Source organism: Elaeis guineensis, chromosome 14 (genome assembly GCF_000442705.2).
Source record: "Elaeis guineensis isolate ETL-2024a chromosome 14, EG11, whole genome shotgun sequence".
NCBI lineage: Eukaryota > Viridiplantae > Streptophyta > Magnoliopsida > Arecales > Arecaceae > Elaeis > Elaeis guineensis.
The window spans coordinates 57,235,344-57,260,950 of NC_026006.2; the positions used below are offsets into that span (position 1 = coordinate 57,235,344).

The 25,607-nt window shown below is 38.0% G+C and overlaps 1 protein-coding gene across 1 annotated transcript; it reads right to left on the minus strand.

Annotated features, from left to right (window-relative positions):
• Positions 1-5,688: 5,688 nt before the first annotated feature.
• LOC105057506 (metal tolerance protein 2) lies at positions 5,689-25,202 on the minus strand. Its single transcript, XM_010940141.4, has 12 exons — positions 24,753-25,202; positions 24,520-24,589; positions 23,328-23,425; positions 22,774-22,925; positions 22,142-22,257; positions 12,038-12,134; positions 9,632-9,716; positions 8,980-9,042; positions 7,774-7,879; positions 7,104-7,243; positions 6,165-6,256; positions 5,689-6,083 (listed from the first exon to the last, which is right to left on the minus strand). The coding sequence occupies exons 1-12, from the start codon at positions 25,089-25,091 to the stop codon at positions 5,936-5,938; spliced, it is 1,506 nt and encodes a 501-aa protein (XP_010938443.2). The 5' UTR covers positions 25,092-25,202; the 3' UTR covers positions 5,689-5,935.
• Between the last annotated feature and the right edge of the window lie 405 nt (positions 25,203-25,607).

Here is a 25,607-nt window from a genome sequence, read left to right on the forward strand (position 1 = left end):
GCTTTCGATGGAGTATTGGGCGAGGTGGTATTGTGATGACTTCTATATCGAGTTGAGGAGTTCTCCTTGATTGACGACTGCACGACGATTGTTGAGATCAGAGCATAAACCATGGGCCCAAAGGGCCCTTTGGCAAGGTTCGTCTATGAGAACCTTGATAGCTTTTGCTTCCGGTGCTGTCGGTTGCATCTATTGGAGGTGTATGTGGTGGGTGGGAAGGAGGTCCCTCGATGGTGGGTTTGAGCTCGGAGATGGATGCTCTAGTCCATAGGGAGGGGTTGGTCGTGGATGTTGGTGGTCCACACTGGTGGCCTGGCTGGTGGTCGTCTGCTAGTGGCAATCGGGCTAGAGGGATCGATCGGCTTGAGGAAGGAGATCGAGCCAACTAGACTCGCTGAGCCAGCATCGAAAGCAAATCAAGCAGACTCGGACCACGTGAACTTGGGAATGGGAATGGACGGCTGATCAAGTCGACTAAAATTGCTCGATAGAGATTGCCAGTTCATATCAGGTTTGATCTAATGGTCGGATCTGAGATCTGTGCGGACGCTTAGGGATGGATGCTGAGATCTGTGCGGACAACTCCATGGGCTTGAGCTCTCGTACGATCGGGCCTGCAAATCACTTTGGCCCACTGGTGTTGGGCCATGATGTGGGTGAGGCCCCGTCTGCGAGTGAGTGGGCGGGTTTTACTGGGGCGGCCTCTTCCAGCTCAAGAGGGCTCGCCCTCTTGAATTTAATGCAGGTAGGATGCCTATGAAGCCCATTGGGTGGAATTTTAGGACCACTGGTCCAGAAAAGGGCATGCCAAGCCAAATAAGGCTAAAGAAAAGGCTCTAGTCCTCCTGGAGCCCTGTATGGAGTCGACAGATGGTGTTAGAGGTCCTGGGGCCTTCATTTTCATAGCTACAATCTTGAGGGAGGAGGGGAGGACCTTGGTCCAGTCGAAAGAGATGGCATTTGATCTGAGGCCCCCAATCGAGGTGGGGCATTCAGAGTAGGGATTGGGCCTATGCATATGGATGTGGGAGAGGAAGCTTGGTTCGAGACCACGATGATATTGTTGTCCAATTGAGACAGGCCATCTAGGTGGAGGGAGAGAGTCTTCCTACAATGGATGTGGCAGCAGCTAAATTAGAGATAGATGCTTAGGCTGAGGGCGGTTCTGGTGCGAACTCCCCTTCCCACTAGCTGTCTGATGAGGATGTTGATCTGAAACCGTCAGGGGGCAGGGAAGCCCTTGTTATAGTCGACTTTCGATATATTGATCCAACAGCATGATCCTGATATGTATCCTGCTTGAGACTAGCTCTCTGAGGTGAGTCTTGCGCGAGCCAAATGGTGGATTTTGATGGTATGGAGCACTTACACAGGAGGGATCCTGGTGATGTGGAGGTGCAATTCGATTAGGATTGATACCTTCCACAAATGTGAGCGGCAGGTGGCTTTAGTCATCTCAGAGCAGATCGGAGGATTTTGACTTCTGTCTAGGGTGTATGCAAGCACCAGGCATAGGAAGCAGAGACAGCTGTGGTCTGAGATCTCTAGGATGGTGTTGCAAGCCTGCCCTCCCTTGTCGCTGAGGACTTCAATATATTGTGGGGCCTTACGAGAAGATGGACGAAAGACGGTATATGGATAACATTGATTCTAGAGAGTTCAGGAAGTTTATCAGTGATGCGGGTTTGATTAATCTTGGCTACTTTGAATTCAGATTTATCTGGTACAATAATTGAAAGGGGATGATTAGGGTTTGAGAGAGGATTGATCAGGCACTTGCCACTGTCGATTGGCTGTAGTGCTTTCCTGGGCACTAGGTCTAGCATCTTTCGAAGATTGCATCAGACCACTATCTAATTCTCCTCACCATTGATGGCCAGCTCATGTCGAGGGGCCCATTCAAGTTTGAGAAGTTTTAGACTTTTATCTAAGGTCATGGGATCTGATTAGAAAGTTTTGGAGGATTCCAATTCGTGAGGATGTACAGTATCGGGTGTCTCAAAAATTGGAGCTTGTCAAATGTAGACTTCAGTGGAACAGGCTTGAGGTTGGCGGCATCTTCAGATGGATTAAGGGGATAGTGGCAAACATTGTAGAGCTACAGAGGAGAGAGGATCAGGAGGGGGCCTCTAGGAGCCTGACTTGAGGGAGTTGCATTGCAAGCTCTCGGTGCACCACTCTTTGGCTTAGACATCAAGAGACACTATAGAGGCAAAAGTCGAGGATGTAGTGGATTAGGGAGGATAACAGAAATATCATATTCTTTCATCAATCTACTATGATTCGGAGGTCGATCAATTAGATTAGGTAGCTGAGGAAGAGCGATGGTAGAGTGATAGACGATAGTGAGCAGATTAAGAAACAGATCTTTTAGTTCTTTATATTATAATGGACAACGCTTTTGGTAAGGACACCCCTTCCAGGGGTTCTGGCCAACAATCCATATCTCCGATCAGGAGAACGACATCCTGACTCGTCCGTTGTCTATTGAGGAGGTGCGAAGGACTCTTTGGTCCCTTGGGGAGGATAAGGCCCCGGATCAGATGGATCCCCTCTCCTTTTCTTTCATCGGTATTGACCTATCATTCGGAGGGAGGTGGTGGAGGCTGAGCAGATGGTCTTTGACTCCAAATGTATCCTGAAGGAGTGGGAGAAGACTCCAATCATCCTCATCCGGAAGCATCCAAATGCATATACTCTAAGGCACTTTAGGCTGATCAGTCTTTGCACCAGTCTCTACAAAGTGTATGCCAAGATTTTGATCAGACGACTGAAGCCGATTGTCCCTCATCTGATCAATCTAAAGCAGGATACTTTTGTGAGCAATTGGTCTATCACCGATTATATCTTACTTATCCAAAAATTTATGTATGATCTATGGCGTGCCCTTAGCCTCTGAAGTCTCATGGTGATCAAGCTGGACATGAAGCAGGTGTATAATCAATTGAGCTGGCACTTCTTGTGGCAGATGCTTTAGAAGCTCGACTTTCAGGACAAGTGGATTAAGTGGATCATAGATTGTGTGGAGCATCTGAGTTTTGCCATTCTGATCAAGGATGCCCCGATAGAGTTCTTTCACTCGATGGTTGAACTATATCAAGGTTGTCCTTTTTCTCTTTATCTGTTTATCTTATAACTAATGCTTGATCCCGGATGTTGAGGTGGTAATTCAGGGGTCGGAGCTGGAGTCCTACTGGCCCACCTCAAGGATCCAGCATCTCTCGCACCTCTTTTTGTAGATGACTGTCTTTTGATTGATCGAATTTCGGTCCGAAATGCAAGGTATTTTGCTTCTATCATCGAGGTCTACTATCGGAGCTTCGACTGGTGGGTGAATCTATAGAAGTCCATAATCATCTTTAACCCTAAGACGAAGATCCAAATAAAGTAGATGATTTGAGAGAGGCTGGGGATCCAGGAGCAGATCGAGGTTCTAATCTATCTGAGGGTCCCTATCACTATGTCGGCGTCTTCGAAGGGCCAACTATAGGCCCATGAGCAGTGGGTCTAGGATCATCTTAAGGGTTGGAAAGCCAACTCCCTCTCCATGAGAGGTAGGATGACTCTCGTGAGATCAGTCCTGACTTCCATACTAGTCTATCTCTTGGAAAATACAATCATATCGAGCTCTTATCTCAAGCAGTTAGAGCAGTTATTTCGAAAGTTTCTGTGGACATGATGGTCGTGGACTTCACTTGCTATCCTGGGAGGTGGTTTACCAACCTATGGAGGATGGGAGCCTTGGAATTCAATCTATTTCATTAGGAGGGAGATTTTGATCATCAGGCATGCCATTAGATTCCTCATCCAATTGGACTATTTGTGTGTTTGGGTGTCGACAACTCGATATGGGTTGTGGAGTCAGGGATGCAAGATTCGAGCTCATTGGGGCTATTTTTGCATCAGAAAGGAGATTTGTGCTCGCGTCCTAACAGTTTTGGCCGAGATCAGATAGTTGATTGAGGATGGAAGGTCAGTAGGTGTTAGTCAGGATGCTTGAATTTCTAGCTTACCTATTATCCAATGGTTGACTTACGTCAGTATGGACGTAAATGAGCAACTTTGAGTTTATGACTTGCTCACTACCGATAGTAGGGATTAGAGAGCATAAGACATTGTCTATCTCTTTGGTGGTCCGTTTGTGGATCGGATTCTCACCATCCCGATTCTTATCCATCGCAACTAGGACTTGAGGGTGTGGGGCCGTTCTTGCTGCCCAAGAGCTCCCATGAGAGATCTATCTGAGATATGTAGGTCTGCGGTAAATACTAGGATTGATGCGGCCTGGATCTGGAGAGTGGCTACTCATCTTAGGGTGAGGCTTTTTTTTAAAGGTTGTCTAGGATCGACTTTCGATGCATACTTTACTCAAGGACAGGGTTATGGAGCTTGCGATCTCCTGTCCAGTTGCTGAACTTGGGGATGAGTCGATGGAGTATGCTCTCCTGCGATGTCTAAGAGCGAGATTGATCTGGAGGAGGGCGGGTGGTCAATCATGGAAGGTGAGCAATGGTCCTTGATGGAATCATTTTTGGATGTGATATATCAAAATACTGCTGACGGGCCGACCTGTGCCTAAGGAGGAAGAATGGTGTATGTCGCCTACTAAATCTGGCTCTCCAAAAACAGCTTGGTCTTCGAAGCAAAGATGGCACCCGCTCACTAGGTGCTAAAGAGAGCTTTTTGTTTGGCCACTGAGTACAGTCAATTCGACGCTGCTAGTCCGTTTCTTAATATCTCTTATTTCTGAGGCTCCCATGCTGTTCCTGTAGCGATCTGGAGGATTATTTTCATTTTCTGGGGGTCTTCTTCAGATATGTTATGGTAAATTTCAATAACAGCATCAAAGATGACAAGGGTGGTGCCGGCTTTGTTATTCGAGGGTCGGACGTTAGATTACTAGCAGCAAAGAGTTCCATCTTTTTGAACTTTCCGTTCCAGATGTAGAGCTTCACACCGCTTGAGCTGGTATTGTCTATCTTGCGGGAGCTACAAATTGAGAGGATCATCATTGAGGACAATTCTGCCACCATGATAGGTTGGACTCGGAGTGATGCGACTTAATTAGATGCCCATCCACTCCTTCACAATATTCAAACCTGCTTTTGGGACTTCATGATAATTTTTTCTCAATATATCTTTTGGGAGGCAAACAGCACCACTGATTGAGTCACCTCCTACATGGAAGAGCATACGAATGATTGGATCTGACATTATAGCTTGACCTACCCACGAGCCTCATAAGATATTTTATTTTTTAATCTTTTGAGATGCATTTATGTTAGATCGATATGAGCACCTGTTTGTACCAAAAAAAAAAAAAAAAATGCTGACAGTTCGGATAAGTGAATGGCATTATTTTAACTACAGTTCATTGCATTTGATGCACGTGGAAGAAACAGGATGTAAGAAAACATCCCTACACTCGGAAATTCTTAACTTGTTATCACGCTGCAGTTGGTATGACGTCTCCATACTTCTAAAACACATCTTCACGTGTCATGCTTATCTCGGAAAAACAAAATCATGACCATTACTAAGAACTCTAAAATGGTCAATTTCTGGTGGCCCGTATGCCCTCATGTAACCTCCATAGGTTCTCTGTTGCAGCTGACCTTTTCCAAAGTCAGATGATGTCCATTTCACAGTTTATTTGACAAAGAGAAGGATATCACACTCGAGAAAAACTTCTCACAGGTAAATGGTGCTGAAGCTTTATTGATGCACAGAATTTGTATGGTCATTTTACACTACAGAGCTATATCATCAGCAATATGCAGAAAAAATGAATGCAGAATTGCTGATGAAGTGTACATTCTGACAATGGTCTGCATAGAAACAGCAGCCTAAGGGTTTAAAAAAGATCCATGGATGAAAATTTTGAATTTGCACATTAACATGACTCATTGCAAAGAGAGAAAAAGTATATCAGCGTTCAAAATCCAATTTCTTTTTTGGGATCTGTGGGTTCATGAAGTTCTGATATTGTACGACTCAACGTCAGCTGGATACTAACTTGGTTTATGCTAGAAGCAGTCTTCAGTATCTCCTTTTCTGCTTCTTTTGCCATGTCCATTGCATCACTTGGAATTAAAAAATCAAGTCAGGATAATTGGATGATCAAAGACATAATTCTAACAAGACTAATGGGATGGATAGAATACCGTATCAGCAATTCAGGATGCATGGAGACTTGAACCTGGAGTAACACCTTTCCTAGCATTGAGTGGAATGTTACATGTTCAAGGGACATTTTCTGAAACCAACACATTATAATATCAGAATGTTAGATTTCTGAAACGAATACACTATGATATGAGAATGTTCTAACAAGTACTTAAGATGTGCTGAAACATTTTTTATGTACAAGGAATTTTTTACATGAGCAATACCCTTAATACTTATTAAAAGAAGAGCAATATGATTTTTTTTTTCTGCTTTTTATAAACTCCTTGCATTCTTTTTTGCACATTTATAATGACTAAACAACAAGATCTTGGGCAAAGATGGATAAATATATAATCAGGCTATCTGTAAATGCATATGCATTCATACATTATACAGTTCTGCCCAATATTTCTCAACACAACCACCCCTCCACTCAAAAGCATATTTATGGGTGAGTAAGTTCAGAAATGGAATATCTTCGAGGCACAAATACACAAGGAGAACTATAAGGGAAAGGAGAAAGCTATCTTTTAACAACAACAATTAGTTAAACCATAAGACCACAATTAAATTCCTTGTAATTTAGAAACACAACTATCATAAAGGGTGCTTCATTTGAATCCTTGTGAATTTCCTGGCACATTATGTAAATATAAATAATGGAGGGTGTTTTCTGCAAATACATGTTAATAAAAGGTATTGTATGCAAGTAACCTATGCATTATATACGTGTTTTTTTGCATGTCTTAGTACACCCACCCATCCACTCATCAGCATATCTAAGGTTGAATGAGTTCAGAAAATAAAATGCCTTGAAGGTTTAATCATGCAAAGAACCACTTTTGCAGCTCAGTTGCAGCATGGAGTAGCATGCGACAAAGCATATGTTAAGGGATATATACAAAAATCCCTAATAATTAAAGAAAATGGCATACCTCTGAAAATAACGTTGAGAGAATATCAGCCACAATGGCTTCAGCTTCTTGTCTGGAAATGATGTTCAAGTTCTGGCCCTCTATGCTCTTGGATTTCCTTCTTTGGCATGACACCGAGGAGTATTGAGAATATGATGGATCTAAATAAATAATTTTGGAATGTTTCAAAAGGAATCTGTTACTAACGATTGAGATGACAATACTTAATGGAAGGAAAACAAAACACTGCAAATAGAAGGGAAAAAGGCACTCAAAACTAAAGATCAATAAGCCGAAAATTAAGAAGACCAGATTTCATCATGAGAAGCTGTTTGCAGTCTGTTGCCTAAAAATTATCCTGGTGATACAAGATTCCTCCAAATAGAAACCTTTGGGTATCATGGAAACAATCAATGCTTTTTTGTAAAGAAAAGTTTAGACAATTTGTTGCAGTCCTGAATTAACTCAGAGCCTGACTCCCATTATTGCTAAAAATTTTCATATATGATGATCCCTTATAGACAGATAAAAATGAAAGTAACCTTGTTTGGTCAGAATGAATTTAATACTCAATCATTGTTTTAGCAGTTGCATTGTTATTGGCATGCTCTTCCGAACAGCAAACATTTATATACAGGACCACTCAAAAGTAAAACCCAAAATGTGCAGAGAGATGAGATCAATTATGTACCAATATGTATGAAGACTTCGGCAACTTGACTATGATGTTTATGTATCTGATGACGCACAGCCTCACCAATGTCATGTGCAGCACTAACACTCAAAAAGGGATCTACCTGCAACACCATTCTACTTTTAGAATCAGCATCTCTGTATAAGACACACAAGCTGTAATTAGCATTCACTGAAATTCAACATGTAAGACAATAAGGAAAAATAGGACAAGTCTTGTCAAGATGCAAACAGGATGGAATATCAAATAAGAAATTCTGCAAGTCAGGTTTTACTAAACAAATTCATAATGACATAACAAATGTACCATTGTGCATGCATTCATGATGGCTTCTAAGGTCTAAACCAAAAACAGTGGCACAAATGGTAAGGTGGCATCCGACCATCCTTCAATGAGAACCAAATTGGTTTAGTTTAGTTCTCAGTGTATTATTGTTTACTGACTTGCACATACAGTTGGTTGGTAATTTACTATCAGACTGTCTAGTACACTTCTTGTTTGACATATAATTAAGATACAATTGTGATTATTCATCTCTGAGTCAACAGCATTCTCCAAAGAGATCCCGAGAACAGCATCACCTAAGATTTTCTTTTTTTTAAAAAATAAAGATTAAGACTTACCATTTCAATATGAGGTCAATCTTTATGCAGACAGCACACAAAAGAAATTTATAATTCATTCTTTTTCCTTTGGTACAGGTTAAGCCGAGAGCTATACAGATAATCTTAGCCTAACTCATACTCAAAACTAGTGAGGCTTGACATGCTCGAAGCATATGTATAATCTCAATTCATGTTCAAATTCAGTCCAAAATAAAAAGGAGTTATCTTATTTTTGCCGGTCTTTTGTAGGCTCATTCTCATGAACAAAGCTTAGAGCAGACCACCTGAATCTTATTTGATCGTAAAATAAAGGTGGCTTAGAAGGAGGGATATAAGGCCTGTTGTACTGACCTACGAAACAGATGAAAAGGTTTGTAGCATAGATACAATTCTAGAAACTGATAAATTATAGAGAATACACAATGATTACGTGTGATAATTTTCTCAATTGCAAATGTAGTAGTTTGACAGGGTCATGTTTCCTCAAATTCTGCTCTACAAGCAAAAAGTTTCAATCAATAAAGGTTAATCTTACTAATGGGAATATGACAGTAGCAGAAGCTATTATGAAGTAATTGAAATACTTGAAGAGCCATACCTCAATATGTACATCAAGATACAAGGATGACCCAGCTTTTCTTCCCCTCAAATCGTGGCATCCCTACATCAAGAATATTTTGTCCAGCTAAAACGGCAAGAACTCCAATTTGATGGCAGAGATGTGGAAAAAAAAAAAAAAACAAGCATGCAAAATAACATAAAAGTACAGATGGGCTTGGGAAATTTTATTTAGCACATGTATCCAAGTACAAATTGGTCGAGCATCAAAGTTGATAAGAGTTCAACCAGAACAATATAAACAACAAAAAATGTTGTCGAGGAGTATGATACCAATTAAACTTACCTACCACGCAACATAAATTTTATTTTTGTCATGCCCCGGACCTTAATCACACTAAAGTAAGCTGAGGGTACACGACCTATGAATGAACTAAGAAAATATTATCCAGATTCTGCAAGAATTGTTGGATGTTCTAAACCATCCATACATCAAAGGAACTGGGTGGCATGCAAGATTTTTATTTGTTGAGGACACTAAAAATGATCAAACAAAGTTCTAATACTAAGGAGATTAGTATGCCAAAAAGATGTGCAAGGAGCATATTCATACATTGTTTGGTATTAAGAAAAGGATCTCATTCTTACACTTATGAAGTCTGTCAAAGACAGGAGAAAAATCTGAAGACTACCTTGACACCTTCAACTTCAGTAATTGTTTGCTTGATGGGCATTAAAACAGATGGTGGGACAGCAGCATCAACTAGCTCCAGGACACTAAAACCAATTTACGAAAATTTAGACAACATATTCATGTGGATGCATTTAAGTTGGTTATGATAATAACACAAAGACAAAGAAAGCAGGAGAATAATTTTAATACTTGATTATGAACTTTAATTAACCAAATGTACACCACATGTTTACTAAATCAAGTGCAAAATATCGAATACAAAGGCCAGTAACAGTGACTTGACATTTTCCAGGTCTTATGATAAGTGTTCATGCTCACAGATATGAGAATCAGATTTAGATGTCTATCCAAGCATCTAACTTGGCAAGAGGGAAATGGAACGTTGGTGATACATAGGATAAACTATAATTTCAACTAAATCATAAATACCTCAGAAAATTGTTTGCTTAAACATTAAAAAGAAAGTATTAAAAAGATGGTTTGTTAAGAACTTTCAACAAACGTGTTTCTTATTCAAACATCCAAATAACTTAAAGATATAAGAAAAAAATAATTTCAAACTTGTCTCAACACCTACACCCTTGACCAGTCTCTATTTTTTTTTAAAAAAAAACTCTTAACGTCAAAATAGGTCATCAAAATCATTATTCGAACAGTTCAACTCTTCTCCCAAATTGTAAAAGTGGCTACCAAAGAACTTCAAAATATCCAAGTGTCCAATATGTATCCGACTTGGATACATATTACATACGCATTTTGGCGCTAGACACAAATGTCCAGATATACCATTAGCTGCACTTTGCTGACAGGATATCACTTAATTTAGGATAGTAGCTGAGTTCCCATTTAACTATGTAATGGGGTTCACTTCCTTTCAATAAATTTTTGATATTAAAAATAGGTACTAAAAACCATAGATAAGTACCAATCAAGCACTATTCTGAAGCAAATGCTGGTTGTAGCAAAATAGAAGTTAAAAAAAGATGCCACATTTATGAACTTGTCAGACCAGTAAATTATTTTCATACGGCTTCTGTTTTTTTCAACCATACTGCTAACTTCACCAGGTTAAAGTTTCTTTTTCCTTTTTCTGGTATTGTTCAAAGTTTCAACGGCCCACAGCAACACTAGCAGAAATATCATTAGCAACCAGTCAAACAGGCTTTTTCCTAATATAAAAATTTATAGAATTGTTTACCTGACACAAATATTCCAGTTAAGTTTTTGTAGGCTCTTAGAATATGATTATAATTCATCATAAAAGTACAAGCATTGAAGACATGCATGGAGATCTGCTACATTTAGAACCAACCAGTTCATTCGAATATATTATTAAGCAATAAGGCTGACTAAGAATCTATACGAAGGTAGTGACAGCAAACATATTATTTTTAGATATGAAGACAATGATAAATTATATTCAAAAAGTATGACAATACTTTATTTAATACTTTTTGGATCTCTTGCTTGAACCTTGAGAGTTGGATAAGGCTAGATGGTTAAAGTTTCTTCTATCATTTTTTCTGAGCCCATTTTGTCCTCATTTCTGCATGTGGCCATTTGTGAAACTGGAAACTCAAAATTAATCAGGAAAATGGCATAAGTTTAAGCAAGCTACTCTTGCTTGACTATATCAATTGAAGAGCGTTCCTTAATTTACATTTCAAGAATATTTCCTCACATTACACTTTATTCATATATTAAGAATTCTTGTTATAGTTAATGTGATGATAATCCTGTCCATCAGGGATGATAACTTTGAGGAACTACTCACGGCCTGCCTTTATAATAAAGAGTTTAACAATGTTTATTTATTCCATGAACAAGGGAGTTTCCAACTCTAAATTCATTTTGCAGCACAAATGTGTCCTCAAATTAACTGATTAATCAAAGATCGTTGACAGCAAGCTGCTTCTCACACCAGTTATTCATAATAATAAGTATCAATAATGGGGCACAATTAGGGTGGTATACCAAATTGCAGTCTGACTGTGGAGCAATAGTATCCAATCTTATTCCCAAGGCCCAAAGCAATAAAGAAATAAATCACATCTTGGAACCCTCCATGTTTGGCTGCATTGCATTTTTCAACAGGTGATATATCTTGCAATATCTCAATGATCTCAGAATCCGTTCTTGTATTTCATACCATCAACAAGCACATGGTAAAAGTTCTTATGCTGAATGGGTTTCAATCTTTATAGGTCATAAATGGTTTTTGCATTTTATTCAAGGAATGCCATATCTCAGTGCATCAGTAAGCAAAGCAGAGTTACTTGACCCTACCATGCAATGACAGATATGATAGTTGTACGGGCAAGCATTGCCATTCACTAGGCACTACTTCAATAAAAAAGTTGACAGCAAGACAAAGATGGGATCGAGGGGGAAAAAAGCTCATTACCTCTGGTACCCAGTCTCAAGCCCAGCTTTCAAAATCATGCCTGATACAACAAGTCCAGCAAGTGGATCAAAATATGGTACTCCCATGATAGCACCACCTGCATGCAAGGCAATCTAACCATGATGAGCACATCTAACAAAAGAGTTAAACTAGCTATAGAGCAAATACTCACCTCTTCTAATGTTAAAAAGACCTTTATTTTACAAGGTCTAACTATATTAAAAATCCAGTATACTAGTCGAAAGAGAAGTCCTAAGACAATTAACACATGTGGCTTTCAACATTTTGAGATTGGAAAGAATAAGACAAAATTGGCCCCAAAACAATGTCTGTTTCTATTGTGATTCAACTTGACTTTGAAGGGTGCTACATATTTGAATATACCATGCCATGATGTCAAAACTGCTAGAAATAAATAAACATAACCGTCATAAGCAACCATTTTCACGACTTAATCACTAGCAACATTGTGATATACCAGTAGAGAAAGGAGCATATGTGCTGTATATTAACATCTAGACCAGAAACTTTCCTCTATTTGCAGTGGTAAATAGCCAAGTTAGAAGCCATGAGCATGACAAGTGATTGAAATAAAGCATGGTTCTCAATTTAACAACTACCATGCAGATTTACAATTGATTGCACCATATATGAAATGTAAAAGTTAGCTGTCAAATCATCTCATTGACAAAAGTTAATCTGTATGCCTAGATAACACCCCAATTCCCGAAGATCTCCCTTCATAGGATATCAGGTTTGTTCATAAATGTATTGTCTTCTTGGCTTTCTACTCTTGGAATTCACACCCTCTAACAATAAGCTAATGGAGCAAAATTCAATTGACGTGCACAAGCTCTTGTTCAGTGTACATAGGACACAGACATGGTAAACCAGTAACAATATCATTTTCAGGCTTTATAATAGAAGGAAATCTTGAGAAATTTCAAAGGTTTCTCATGTCTTAGATGGGACACTGAAAAATCAAAATCATATAAATTACCTATTACAATTGTGTGTTGAGTGAAGAATGTTAATGAATATTATAGTACTTTTCATACAATGTTATGGTAATAAGTTTAAATTATTAGAATATAAGTTGAACTTAGGAGAGCTTTATTCTTTATAACAAAAATATTGCAATATATAGAACAATTAATAACTCATTCTTTATTTTTATTTTTTCTTATCCAACACCTTAGACAGTAACAGAAGAATCTGGACTATACCTTGTGCAACAAATGTACGGCTTGGGTAAGGTTGTGCAAATTTGAAAATCTTGCAAGAACTGCATAATAGCTCAGTATTACTGAACATCATGTATTGCTTAACTCTTTTCATCTACTTGAACAAAATTTGGGCATGCAATAGCAAAACATGATTGATATGTTCATGGATATTATTGCAGTTCACGTTGATTTTTTTCATCTATATAGACATCTGGCACATGCAAGTGAGCATGAGTGTGTACACACTGCCATGCATGCGCACATGCATGCTCATGCATGCACAAGTGTGACAAGCAAGATACATGGCAGGATTCAGCAGCACTGACTGGCTGTCCACCAGGCATTAACCCTCCAGAAATTTATGCTAGAATACTTTATTTCTTCTTTCAATCAATATATTTCCCATGAGATTTAACTTGAAGCATCTTTTGCCATTGGTATACTAGCCTGTCACCGGCAAGGTACATATCTGTCGTGTTGTGCTGAGTCATGCTGGTGGCTTGGCATGCACTGGTGCAACAACATGCCAAGCATGGACAAGCAGCTTGTACTGTACTGATCCTGAATGCTGTTAAGCCACTGGCGTAGGATGCACCATGTCATGCCATGCCAATCAACACCTAAATTCCATGCATCAAGAAGACTCGCATAAGAACTTAAGTTATGAAATGACCACAAAGAAAAGAAACCACATGTCACGCCCCAAATTCGAGACATAACACGGCTATGCTACCGAGAGATGGAACCCACGATAACACGAAGCCAATCCATCATAATCATCTAAAATCCGTCAAATAAAAAGATTCAATTCTATTATTCATCAAATAATCGAACCAATATTGGTTCAGAGCATTTAAATTCAAAAGCAAGTACTAACCCGAATCTCAACATTATAAATAACTACAAATCCATGATTATAAAATAAATTAAACTTCTGCTGCCAAATTTTCAAGCTTGCTATGCCGATCTTCAAGCTTGGATTTCTTTTGCCGATCCTAACCTTATTTTCTGTTCAAATAAAAAGAAAACAAAAAGAATATGAGCTACACTAGCCCAGTAAGTAGAACTTGCGCTTCCTTATCGGATCAAGCATAAGTTTTTCATGATAATGCAATATTTAGAAAATAACAGATAAAACAAAATAAAGCATTTCATAGAGCATATAACAAAACAAATTATAAACTCATCATGCATGCATAAATCATGTATATTTCACAATCATGAATCGTAAATCATTTTCATCATGTATTCATGTCATGTTTCAAAACATTGCTCACAGATATTCATGCTAAGGTCACTATTATATCCGTGACAGGATCATGTTTCTTAATCGACAGAGTTCTTAATTCATGTGCCAACTTTATACCCGCTGGCAGGACATGTTTCGTGTGGATGCTAGCTCCGGATGTCGACCTTCCCGAAGGGATTCATTCATAGCCATCTGAGAGCCTTTGAAATCATTATATCTTTTTCTTAAAGCATACATATACATAGATGAAAAAATAATGAAATTCATGCTTCATAATCATGCTATTTTCATAAGACATATTCATGAAATCAATGCTCATAATAAAACATGCTTTTTCATATCACATATGCCGATCCTTATTTTATGAAAAATTATGATTTCATCAATAGCAATTCTTTACATAAAAACATGATCATTTAAGAATAAATAAGGAGCATAAGATCCACTTACCTCGTTCATCTTAGATCTTCAGACTTCGTTAGAAGAATCAGCTAATCCTATTTAAAATATCAAATCATTATCAAATTCTATTCCATAAATATAACAAGATTAAATCATAAGGAAAGAGACTGTTGTCCGGATATGTCGGACCATCCAGATACCAAAGCAATTCAGGATCTCTGATCTGAGGTCAGATTTAAGTGACTTGATCAAAAAATCGTGAAGCACAGATCGAATTAAGATCAAGATCAATCAATAGGGTTCTTTAATAATGGGTTTGAAAAATACTTGATATGGCCAAATGAAGTTGACATACAGCACGGATATCAAAGCAACTTCAGATCATCTTGTTAGAGTCAATATGAGCTTCTAAAAGATGAAGGCATGACTCGATACAGGATTCATAGACCTTTTTTAGAGAGAGAAAGTCGATCATGAGAGAGAAAGTAGAGAGAGAAAGTGGAGAGAGAATCTTCGTATCCTTTAAAAGTGGCAATCATGATTGAGATCATCAGAGGTCATATCAGGGTGACTTAATATGAATTAACCATGATTGATATTATCAATTTCGAAAAAGGATCGGATCAGGATCCGATCTACGCACGAATTTCGGAGCAGTCCCAAATCATCATATTTTCATTTCAAGTTTATCCTAGGTCTGTGATGCAATCAGAGAGAGAATGACCTAGAGAGACAAAATCCATAATGAGAGAGAAAGTCTAGAGAGAGAAAATAGAAAGAAAATCTAGAGAGAGAAAATGTAGAGAGAAGGTAGAAAGAGAAAGTCCAATTCTAGAGAGAGAAAGACTTAAGAGAGAGATGAGAGAAACTTTCTCTCACATGTATTTTTATTATTATTATTATTATATTTTATTTTATTTTTTCTTTTTCTTTTTTTTCTTTTTCTCTCTCTTTATTATTATTATTATTATTATTATTATTATATATATGTATTTTTTTTTCTTTTTCTTTTCTTTTTCTTTTTCCTTTTTCTTTTCTTTTCTTTTTCTTTTTCTTTTTCTTTTTTTTTCTTTTTCTTTTCTTTTCTTTTCTTTTCTTTTCTTTTCCTTCTTCTTTTCTTTTTTTTTTCCTTTTCTTTTCTTTTTCCCGTGGCCTTCTTTGGCCGAAACAGGGGACCTAGAGGTCCCCGTGCCTTGACCGGCCGATCACGGCCATTCCCCGCCGACGATGCCGGCGGCAAGGGGCACCCTCCCGTGCTCGGAGGCCGAAGCCGACGGTCGGCGGTGCCGTCGGTGCATAAAAAATCGAAAAAAAGGAAGAGAAGAACAGGGCTTTCTTCTCCGACGAAATCCGGCTCCTGTCGCCGGCGGTCGTGTCACAGGCATGGGAAAGAAGGAGAGAAGAGAGGAAGAGGAAGGAGGCCTTACCACAGCCTCCGATGACCCCACCGACGTGAAATCGCGGGGAGCACGAGTCGAGGGCCGGGCTTCAATCAAAAAATCAGAGCGGATCTCCGACGATCGTCGGTGATTGATGGATCTACTCTTAGAGGAGAGGGGGGGTTCTTATAGAGCTCGTCCTAGGGTCTTTTAATGGCCCTAGGACTCCGATTCCTGATCGAAATCGGGGAAGAGGAAGACTCCGATGGGAGTCTTCCTCCCTGTTTTTTTTTTTTGTTTAATGGGCTTAGTGGGCCGGTTATCACATTCTATCCCTTTAAAAAAAATTTCGTCCTCGAAATTTAACATACCTTCATTTTCAAATAAGTGTGGATATCTCGTCTTCATATCGTCTTCAAGCTCCCAAGTGGCCTCTCTCTCTTCATGATTACTCCAATGAATCTTTACATACGGAATGATACGCCGTCTTAGAACTTGCTCCTTTCGATCAATAATTCGGAGAAAAATTCTTCATAGATTAGATCTTCATGAACTTGTAATGGCTCATACTTTATCACACTGTTTGGATCAGGTACAAACTTTCTCAGTAGTAAACATGAAAGACATTGTGCACTTTGGATAAATCTGGTGGTAAGGCTAGTTCGTAAGCAACATCTCCTACTCGATTTAAAATTTCAAAAGGTCAATATATCGTGGACTCAGCTTGCCATGTCTCCCAAACCTCATGACACCCTTAGTAGGTGATACTTTTAGAAAAACATGATCATCGAAGTGAAATTCTAATTCTCTTCTTTTTCTATCTGCCCAACTCTTCTGTCTATCCTATGCTGCTTCGAGTCTTTCCTTGATCAGATAGATTTTCTCTCTAGCATCCATTTATTATCAGTAAAACCTTCTTATTTACAACTAACGTATTTCATAATATCTTTTGATTTAAAGGATTAATATTTCTAATCAATTCAGACCATCACGCTTTTGCTAGCACTCTGATCTCAACTTACCAAATTATCTAAGTCTATCAAAAATAAAAATATCTTTGTATATTAAATCAATCAAAGATAGATCCAACTTTCATATTTCATATACAATTTAGGATAAAATTTAAGATTTCCTTGTTATTACTATCTCTTAGCATAGCACATCAAAATTAAATCTTCATCCACCTTCTATGTTTGAACTTATTACATAAGCTTCATCACTCCTCAAGAATCCAATATGTCTAGAATTAATTTGAGTTAACCTTCGATTTACCTTACAATCATTTAGACAACTTTCAAACCAACTTTTCTTTGCAAAGAAATTAACATCAAATCAGCAAAGTTATCATGTCCTTTATTCATATAGGTTTAGCATTCCAATGTCATCAAATATACCAACATAATATATCAATACCTTCCCCTTCATTCTAGGGTCAACACTTCTCGTACTCAGATCAACCTTGCTAATTGAAATCTAAGATATAACTCGTCAATTCTATTATAGACATCATATGCCACTTATGCATAAATTTCATCATAATACCTATTGATTCGAAATCAAATTATTGAATCCTTTCTTTTATATCTATCATGTTCCTCATGATCTTAGCCTCAAATTCAAATATCATAAAGTCACAATCCCGAATAATGATAACCTTAAGTTCAAATACCACTTAAGTCATATTCTCTAGTGATCATAACCTAAACTTTATATCATTCTATCACGTCCTTAATGATCATAATCTTAAGCTCTGATGTTATCCATTATACTCCACTCGGTCACATCCTATTGATCATACATAAATTTTGATATCACTTTATAATCTCAATGATCTTAAACCTAAGCTCTGATATTATTCTATCATATCCTAATCATTTATATCATTTATATCATAATCCCCAATGATTATAACCTAAGCTCTGATACCATAAAATGTCACGCCCCAAATTCGAGACATAACACGGCCATGCTACCGAGGGATGGAACCCACGATAACACGAAGCCAATCCATCATAATCATCTAAAATCCGTCAAATAAAAAGATTCAATTCTATTATTCATTAAATAATCGAACCAATATTGGTTCAGAGCATCTAAATCCAAAAGCAAGTACTAACCCGAATCTCAACATTCATAAATAACTACAAATCCATGATTATAAAATAAATTAAACTTCTGCTATCAAATTTTCAAGCTTGCTATGCCGATCTTCAAGCTTGGATTCCTTTTGCCGATCCTAACCTTATTTCTCTGTTCAAACAAAAAGAAAAAAAAAGAATATGAGCTACACTAGCCCAGTAAGTAGAACTTGCGCTTCCTTATCGGATCAACATAAGTTTTTCATGATAATGCAATATTTAGAAAATAACAGATAAAACAAAATAAAGCATTTCATAGAGCATATAACAAAACAAGTTATAAACTCATCATGCATGCATAAATCATGTATATTTCACAATCATGAATCGTAAATCATTTTCATCATGTATTCATGTCATGTTTTAAAACATTGCTCACAGATATTCATGCTAAGGTCACTATTATACCCGTGACAGGGCCATGTTTCTTAATCGACAGAGTTTTAATTCATGTGCCAACTTTATACCCGCTGGCAGGCCATGTTTCGTGTGGATGCTAGCTCCGGATGTCGACCTTCCCGAAGGGATTCATTCATAGCCATCTGAGAGCCTTTGAAATCATTATATCTTTTTCTTAAAGCATACATATACATAGATGGAAAAACAATGAAATTCATGCTTCATAATCATGCTATTTTCATAAGACATATTCATGAAATCAATGCTCATAATAAAACATGCTTTTTCATATCACATATGCCGATCCTTATTTTATGAAAAATTATGATTTCATCAATAGCAATTTTTTACATAAAAACATGATCATTTAAAAATAAATAAGGAGCATAAGATCCACTTACCTCGTTCATCTTAGATCTTCAGACTTCGTTAGAAGAATCAGCTAATCCTATTTAAAATATCAAATCATTATCAAATTCTATTCCATAAATATAACAAGATTAAATCATAAGGAAAGAGGACTGTTGTCCGGATGTGTCGGACCATCCAGATACCAAAGCAATTCAGGATCTCTGATCTGAGGGTCAGATTTAAGTGACTTGATCAAAAATCGTGAAGCACAGATCGAATTAAGGTCAAGATCAATCAATAGGTTCTTTAATAATGGGTTTGAAAAATACTTGATATGGCCAAATGAAGTTGACATACAGCACGGATATCAAAGCAACTTCAGATCATCTTGTTAGAGTCAATATGAGCTTCTAAAAGATGAAGGCATGACTCGATACAGATTCATAGACCTTTTTTAGAGAGAGAAAGTCGATCATGAGAGGAGAAAAGTGGAGAGAGAATCTTCGTATCCTTTAAAAGTGGCAATCATGATTGAGATCATCAGAGGTATATCAGGGTGACTTAATATGAATTAACCATGATTGATATTATCAATTTCGAAAAAGGATCGGATCGGGATCCGATCTACTGCACGAATTTCGGAGCAATCCCAGATCATCATATTTTCATTTCAAGTTTATCCTAGGGTCTGTGATGCAATCAGAGAGAGAATGACCCTAGAGAGATAAAATCCATAATGAGAGAGAAAGGTCTAGAGAGAGAAAATAGGAAAAAAATCTAGAAGAGAAAATGTAGAGAGAAGTAGAGAGAGAAAGTCCAATTCTAGAGAGAGAAAGACTTAAGAGAGAGAGATGAGAGAAACTTTCTCTCACATGTATTTATTATTATTATTATTATATTTTATTTTTTTTTCTTTTTCTCTCTCTTTTTATTATTATTATTATTATTATTATTATCATTATTATATATATGTATTTTTTTTCTTTTTCTTTTCTTTTTCTTTTTCTTTTTCTTTTCTTTTTCTTTTTCTTTTTTTTTTCTTTTCTTTTTCTTTTCTTTTCCTTCTTCTTTTCTTTTTTTTTTCCTTTTCTTTTCTTTTCCCGTGGCCTTCTTTGGCCGAAACAGAGGACCTAGAGGTCCCCGTGCCTTGACCGGCCGATCACGGCCATTCCCCATCCGGCGGTGGCCAGCGGCAAGGGGCGACCCTCCGTGCTCAGAGGCCGAAGCCGGCGGTCGGCGGGGACCGTCGGTGCCATAAAAAATCGAAAAAAAGGAAGAGAAGAACAGGGCTTTCTTCTCCGACGAAATCCGACGGCTCCTGTCGCCGGCGGTCGTGTCCACAGACATGGAAAAGAAGGAGAGAAGAGAGGAAGAGGAAGGAGGCCTTACCACAGCCTCCGATGACCCCCACCGGTGTGAAATCGCGGGGAGCACGAGTCGAGGGGCCGCGGCTTCAATCGGAAAAATCGGAGCGGATCTCCGGCGATCGTCGGTGACTGATGGGTGTACTCTTAGAGGAGAGGAGGGGGGTTCTTATAGAGCTCGTCCTAGGTCTTTTAATGGCCCTAGACTCCGATTCCTGATCAGAATCGGGGAAGAGGAAGACTCCGATCGGGAGTCTTCCTCCCTGTTTTTTTTTTTTTTTTTTTAATGGGCTTAGTGGGCCGGGTTATCACACCACATCTTTTAATTGCTCCCGTACAGAAATTACTTGGGTGTGTCTTAAGATCCCCTTTGACTATCTAATTTCATTTAATTCTAGATCCATCAGTAAAACATGCACCTCCAAAACATTTTGCACCATCTCTTTAGCTAGGGAACCCTAAGCCTACCCCTCCCCTCTTCCTTCTATTCTTTTCTATGTTCCTCTGATTGCATAGGCCACCTCAAACCTATGGTTTATGTGATGACCCTCTCAATCTTCTCTATTTAAAATAAAATTCGACCATTTTATCCTTCCTCACCTTACCACACATCCATCTCAACATCCGAACCACTAAATTCCCTCTTCTCTCTATTCTTTATTGCCAAATACCATGATCCACACTTAATATTACTGCAGAGAGTTGATGTAATTATTCTCTTATGCCAAAATTGTATCATGGACCATACAGAGCTACATGATCAATATTGTCTAAAATGATTATAGGCCAATATTTAATGTTTCAGAGACTTCTTGCATATGCATCAACTAGTCAAAAAGTGAAATTTTAATAGTAAAAGAAACATTTTCTTACACAGCATGGTTTGTAAATTTTCTCAAGAAAATAAGATTTGTATGTGTCTTAAGATATGAGGAGAGCTTCAAACAATAAAGGGGCAATGACATTAGAATTGCCTAACATGTGGTACCAATATTAAACTATAATTATATCCTAAGAATATTAAACATGTTCCAAGTATCGCTAATATACACACATGCATGTGCACGTGTGTGACCACCCACCACTATACCCCCCCAACAAACAACTGCGGACCATACAATGCTTCATAGGCTAATGAAAATCATTTCTTTAGCCATCACCTAAATTTGTTGTTAAAAAAAAACCTCCTCTGTTTTTTACTAGCCCATACAAGAGAACCACACAAACTCTATGTCGAGTGTAATAATTCTAATTGGCTAATCCAGACCAAAAACCTAAACTTCAATGAATCCATTCAAACACGACTCAATATGAAATCCTCATAATATTATGGTTAAGAACACAATAACCAGCATAACCAGCAGATATATTAAAATTAGATGATAAGAACAACTTGGATTTGAAAAGATGCAATATGTAGAATTGAGGAAAGAGCAGCCTACACAAACAACATAGGCTTATAGTACTCATGTTCATTAAAATGAAATATAAACCTAATAAAGTTTTGATGTAAAAAAAAAAAAAAATTGCAACAAAATAATTTCAGAAGACTAGTTCCTGTTCTATCAAAGTTTACCAAGGTCTAAAGGTTCCTACCAACCCCAATGAGAGCAACTACAGATGACACAGCATCAGCACGGTGGTGCCAAGCATTTGCTTTCATGAGTCCACTTCCTTCTCTTTCCCCAGCTTTTTTTGTGATCCAAAAGAGCCTATTGTTACCATTAATAGAAATGTGTTAGTTCAAACAACTTCATTTTAAAATAAATAAATTTTGTAGAAAACTATAATGATACACAATAAGACATGATGTTCACATTTTCAGTAATCAAAAAAGATGTCTAGAAAAAGTCTCTGGGAAACGGAGAGGGGTCACACAAATGAAATGGAAAATGAAAAAGAAAAAAGCATCCTTATAAAAAGAATATTTCCTATTTACTACTCAAATTTCCTTTCGCATAAACAACATTTCCCATTGACATGCAGAAAATAAAATGAAGTTAACCATGACAAAAGACATAAAAAATATAGATGATCCATTTAGAAATGATTGGAATGAATAAGAATCAATAACACATTCCGACTAGTAAGATAAAATAAACCAAAAAGTCATGCTGTGAACTGACTGATGCTTATGCTTCCTAAGGAGAACTCTACAAAAAACATTGCTAAAATTTGATAATTATGCCATTCAACTGTAAGTATGCAGCCAAGAATATCCAACATACCCTTCTTTAACAGAAATCGATATAATTGTCATACTCAAGGCTAGGATGGGGTGTTCCAAGTCAATTCCATGATGATGGCCACCACCACTGTGGTTATGATGGCTATGTTCCCATGTGTGATTAACCATATCTGTGGTTGATCCCAAAAGCCCCTGAAATTGATAAGGCAGAAACTATATGGACAGACATGTTGCAAATGATTTGAATTGGATAACTGGAACAAATTCAGATTTGCAATTTATTAATATAAACCTAGAGTCACCTAGTAGACAATTCATCAGCTTCCTACTTTCTACAGAAACCATGATACTCAACAAATATAGTCAAAGATAGCAGTCTTTAAAGCAAGGGTGATGCTAGTGGGGCACCAAATATTGGACAACAGTTCTAACTATGTCAATTTGGCACTCATCCATTCATCAAGGCCTAATAAGTATTGCCTGGACCCTGACGAGTAAACTAGCACCATATCAATGTTGCTAAATGTGAAGTTATATGTTCAGAGTCCAGCTGGCATTTTCCACAGAACAAATGACAAAAAATAATGAAGAAACCTGTAAAAGATCAACAGCATGCCATGCAATACCGCCTGCAGTTGCCAAAAGCATACCGGAAATCCCAAGAGCTCCAAGAGTCTCAAACTTTCCATGTCCTGACAAATGTGAAATAACAAAAGAATTCAACAGTGCAGTAGCATCATTGCATAGGGTTGAGAATGGATCGGACATCAATATATCCAACTATTCTTATTTGGCAAATATAAATAAGAATATGGATATTGATATGGTGTTAGAATTCATATTCATATTTAGTTTGAACAGATATGGATACAAACTGGATATTAACAACACAGAAATAAATGCGGACGTAAATCGGATAGATAAACTTTATGAACCACCAAATCAAAGATATCAAAGAGTATAAGGAGGAAAAAGTTAAATACATGTTAATATTACTGTTTATTTTCCTTTAAACTGCATGAACTATATAAAACTAAACATGATTGCAAACAGAAGTTACAGAACTCCATATCTGGATACAACTGGCCAGTTGTCTACCCATGCCCATACATGTTTTACTCAATGGATATAAATACTGTTATGTACACAGATATTAATCGGATACTCAAATTTGCATCCACCTCTAGATAAATTTGAATACAGACACTGACCTGGCCGGACATTATCCGGTCCACTTTCACCTAAGCCAGATGAGCTTGCTGTTTTCTACAATAATATCCAACATATTGAAGTTAATATCTGTACATAGTTGAGATACCTTACCAATATATCAAAGAAAGTGGACAGTTACAAATTTCAATACAAATTTCAGTTTACCAGTTCCTAATAATGTTCAAAACCACAAAGCCACCACGGCCATTTCTGACCTAAAGATTGCATGACAAGATATAATTCTTACAGCTGCCTAATGATACTACTTTAACTACATGGAACCACTTTTAAGGAAATTATTATCCGCACAGATTGAAGAAGGAAAATAGCAGAACAATAATGCATATCCGACAAAGTCAAGACAGGATGACAATAATCCCTCTGGATGATAGCTACTTATAATCGATCACATTCCATGCCATTAAACTATCAATTAAATGAATTTAAGTTAGGCAGTCGCCGAATAAAAATGATACATTTCATGCCACGAAACTACTATTTACATTTAAGATCAATATAGAAGATTATGAAGTTAATAGATCAGAATAAAACGACAACATCAAAACCAACCGACCATAAGGGTGTTCTTGGTCTTTGGGGGCCTTCGCCGCTCTAAACGACCACCAAGAAACGCCACTAAGGACCTGATTAACAGCAGCAAATCCTGAATTAGTTTATCAATCAACTATCATAAGAAATTGGGATTTAATTCAAGAGGACTCGAAGATAAATTTCGAGGGAATCGAAAACAAGAAATCGGATGATAAATAAAGAAATAAGAAATCAAGTTTTCCGGGAGCAACGTACGATGTCGGAGACGGAGTGGGCGGCATCGGCGACGATGGCGGTGCTACCGGAGATGTACCCAGTGAGGGCCTTCCCAGTGGCGAGGGCTACGTCGGCGGCTAGCCCTAGCCGGAAGATTCCCTCCGCCTCTGTACCCTTCCCGGCATGGTGGTGGTGGTGGTGATCGTGGTCGTGGGAGTGGCCGACATGCCATCTTTTGCCGACCCTCGAATGATTCTGATGCTCCTCCGCCGAGGAGGCGGCGGGGAGGAAGGGAGCGAAGCGGTGGCCGTTCAAGGGGGTTCTAGCAGCGCGGTAGGCCCGGTGGAAAGCGGTGACATTAGGGATCCGGAAACCCATTCAAAGGTTTCTTGTTTGTTCTTTTCCGATTTCTTTGGCTCCGATCTTCTTGCTTCGCGTTTGAACTTTTTGGTTGGGGGAGTGGGAAAACAAATGGTGCACGGATTCGGAGAGAACTCACTGTCCGCGTGCACCGTATATCGGCACATATCATCAATCATGACCGTTCGTTTCTTTAGTTCCCTTCATCAATCATACATTTTCTTTAACGAAATCTACAAAAATGAACGGTTATAATTAATGCGCGTACAATGTGGGAAAGAATTTCTCGATGGCAGTCACACTATGCAACTTAGATGGGAATGGATGGTTCTGATTAGACATGATGGTTCCTGGACTCCGCATTTTTTTTTTTTTTTGAAAGAAACTACCCAAGTTTGCAACATCCATATCTTTCTTTAAAAAATAGTGATTTTCCAATAGATCTTGAGTGGTTATATCACGCCTCCGATCAGAGATTGTGAATCGAAGGTCATGACAACCATCACATACTCATAGAAAATTCTTCCTGTAAGC

What these genes read in the sequence shown, in the direction of transcription:
- LOC105057506 (XM_010940141.4), bottom strand. Translation starts at nt 25,091, where the DNA reads ATGGGTTTCCGGATCCCTAATGTCACCGCTTTCCACCGGGCCTACCGC. An exon ending in TCTCAACGTTATTTTCAGAG is followed by an intron (nt 6,257 to 7,103) that starts GTATGCCATTTT and finishes TGTTGGTTTCAG; the next exon opens with AAAATGTCCCTTGAACATGT. An exon ending in CATCCTGAATTGCTGATACG is followed by an intron (nt 6,084 to 6,164) that starts GTATTCTATCCA and finishes TTTAATTCCAAG; the next exon opens with TGATGCAATGGACATGGCAA.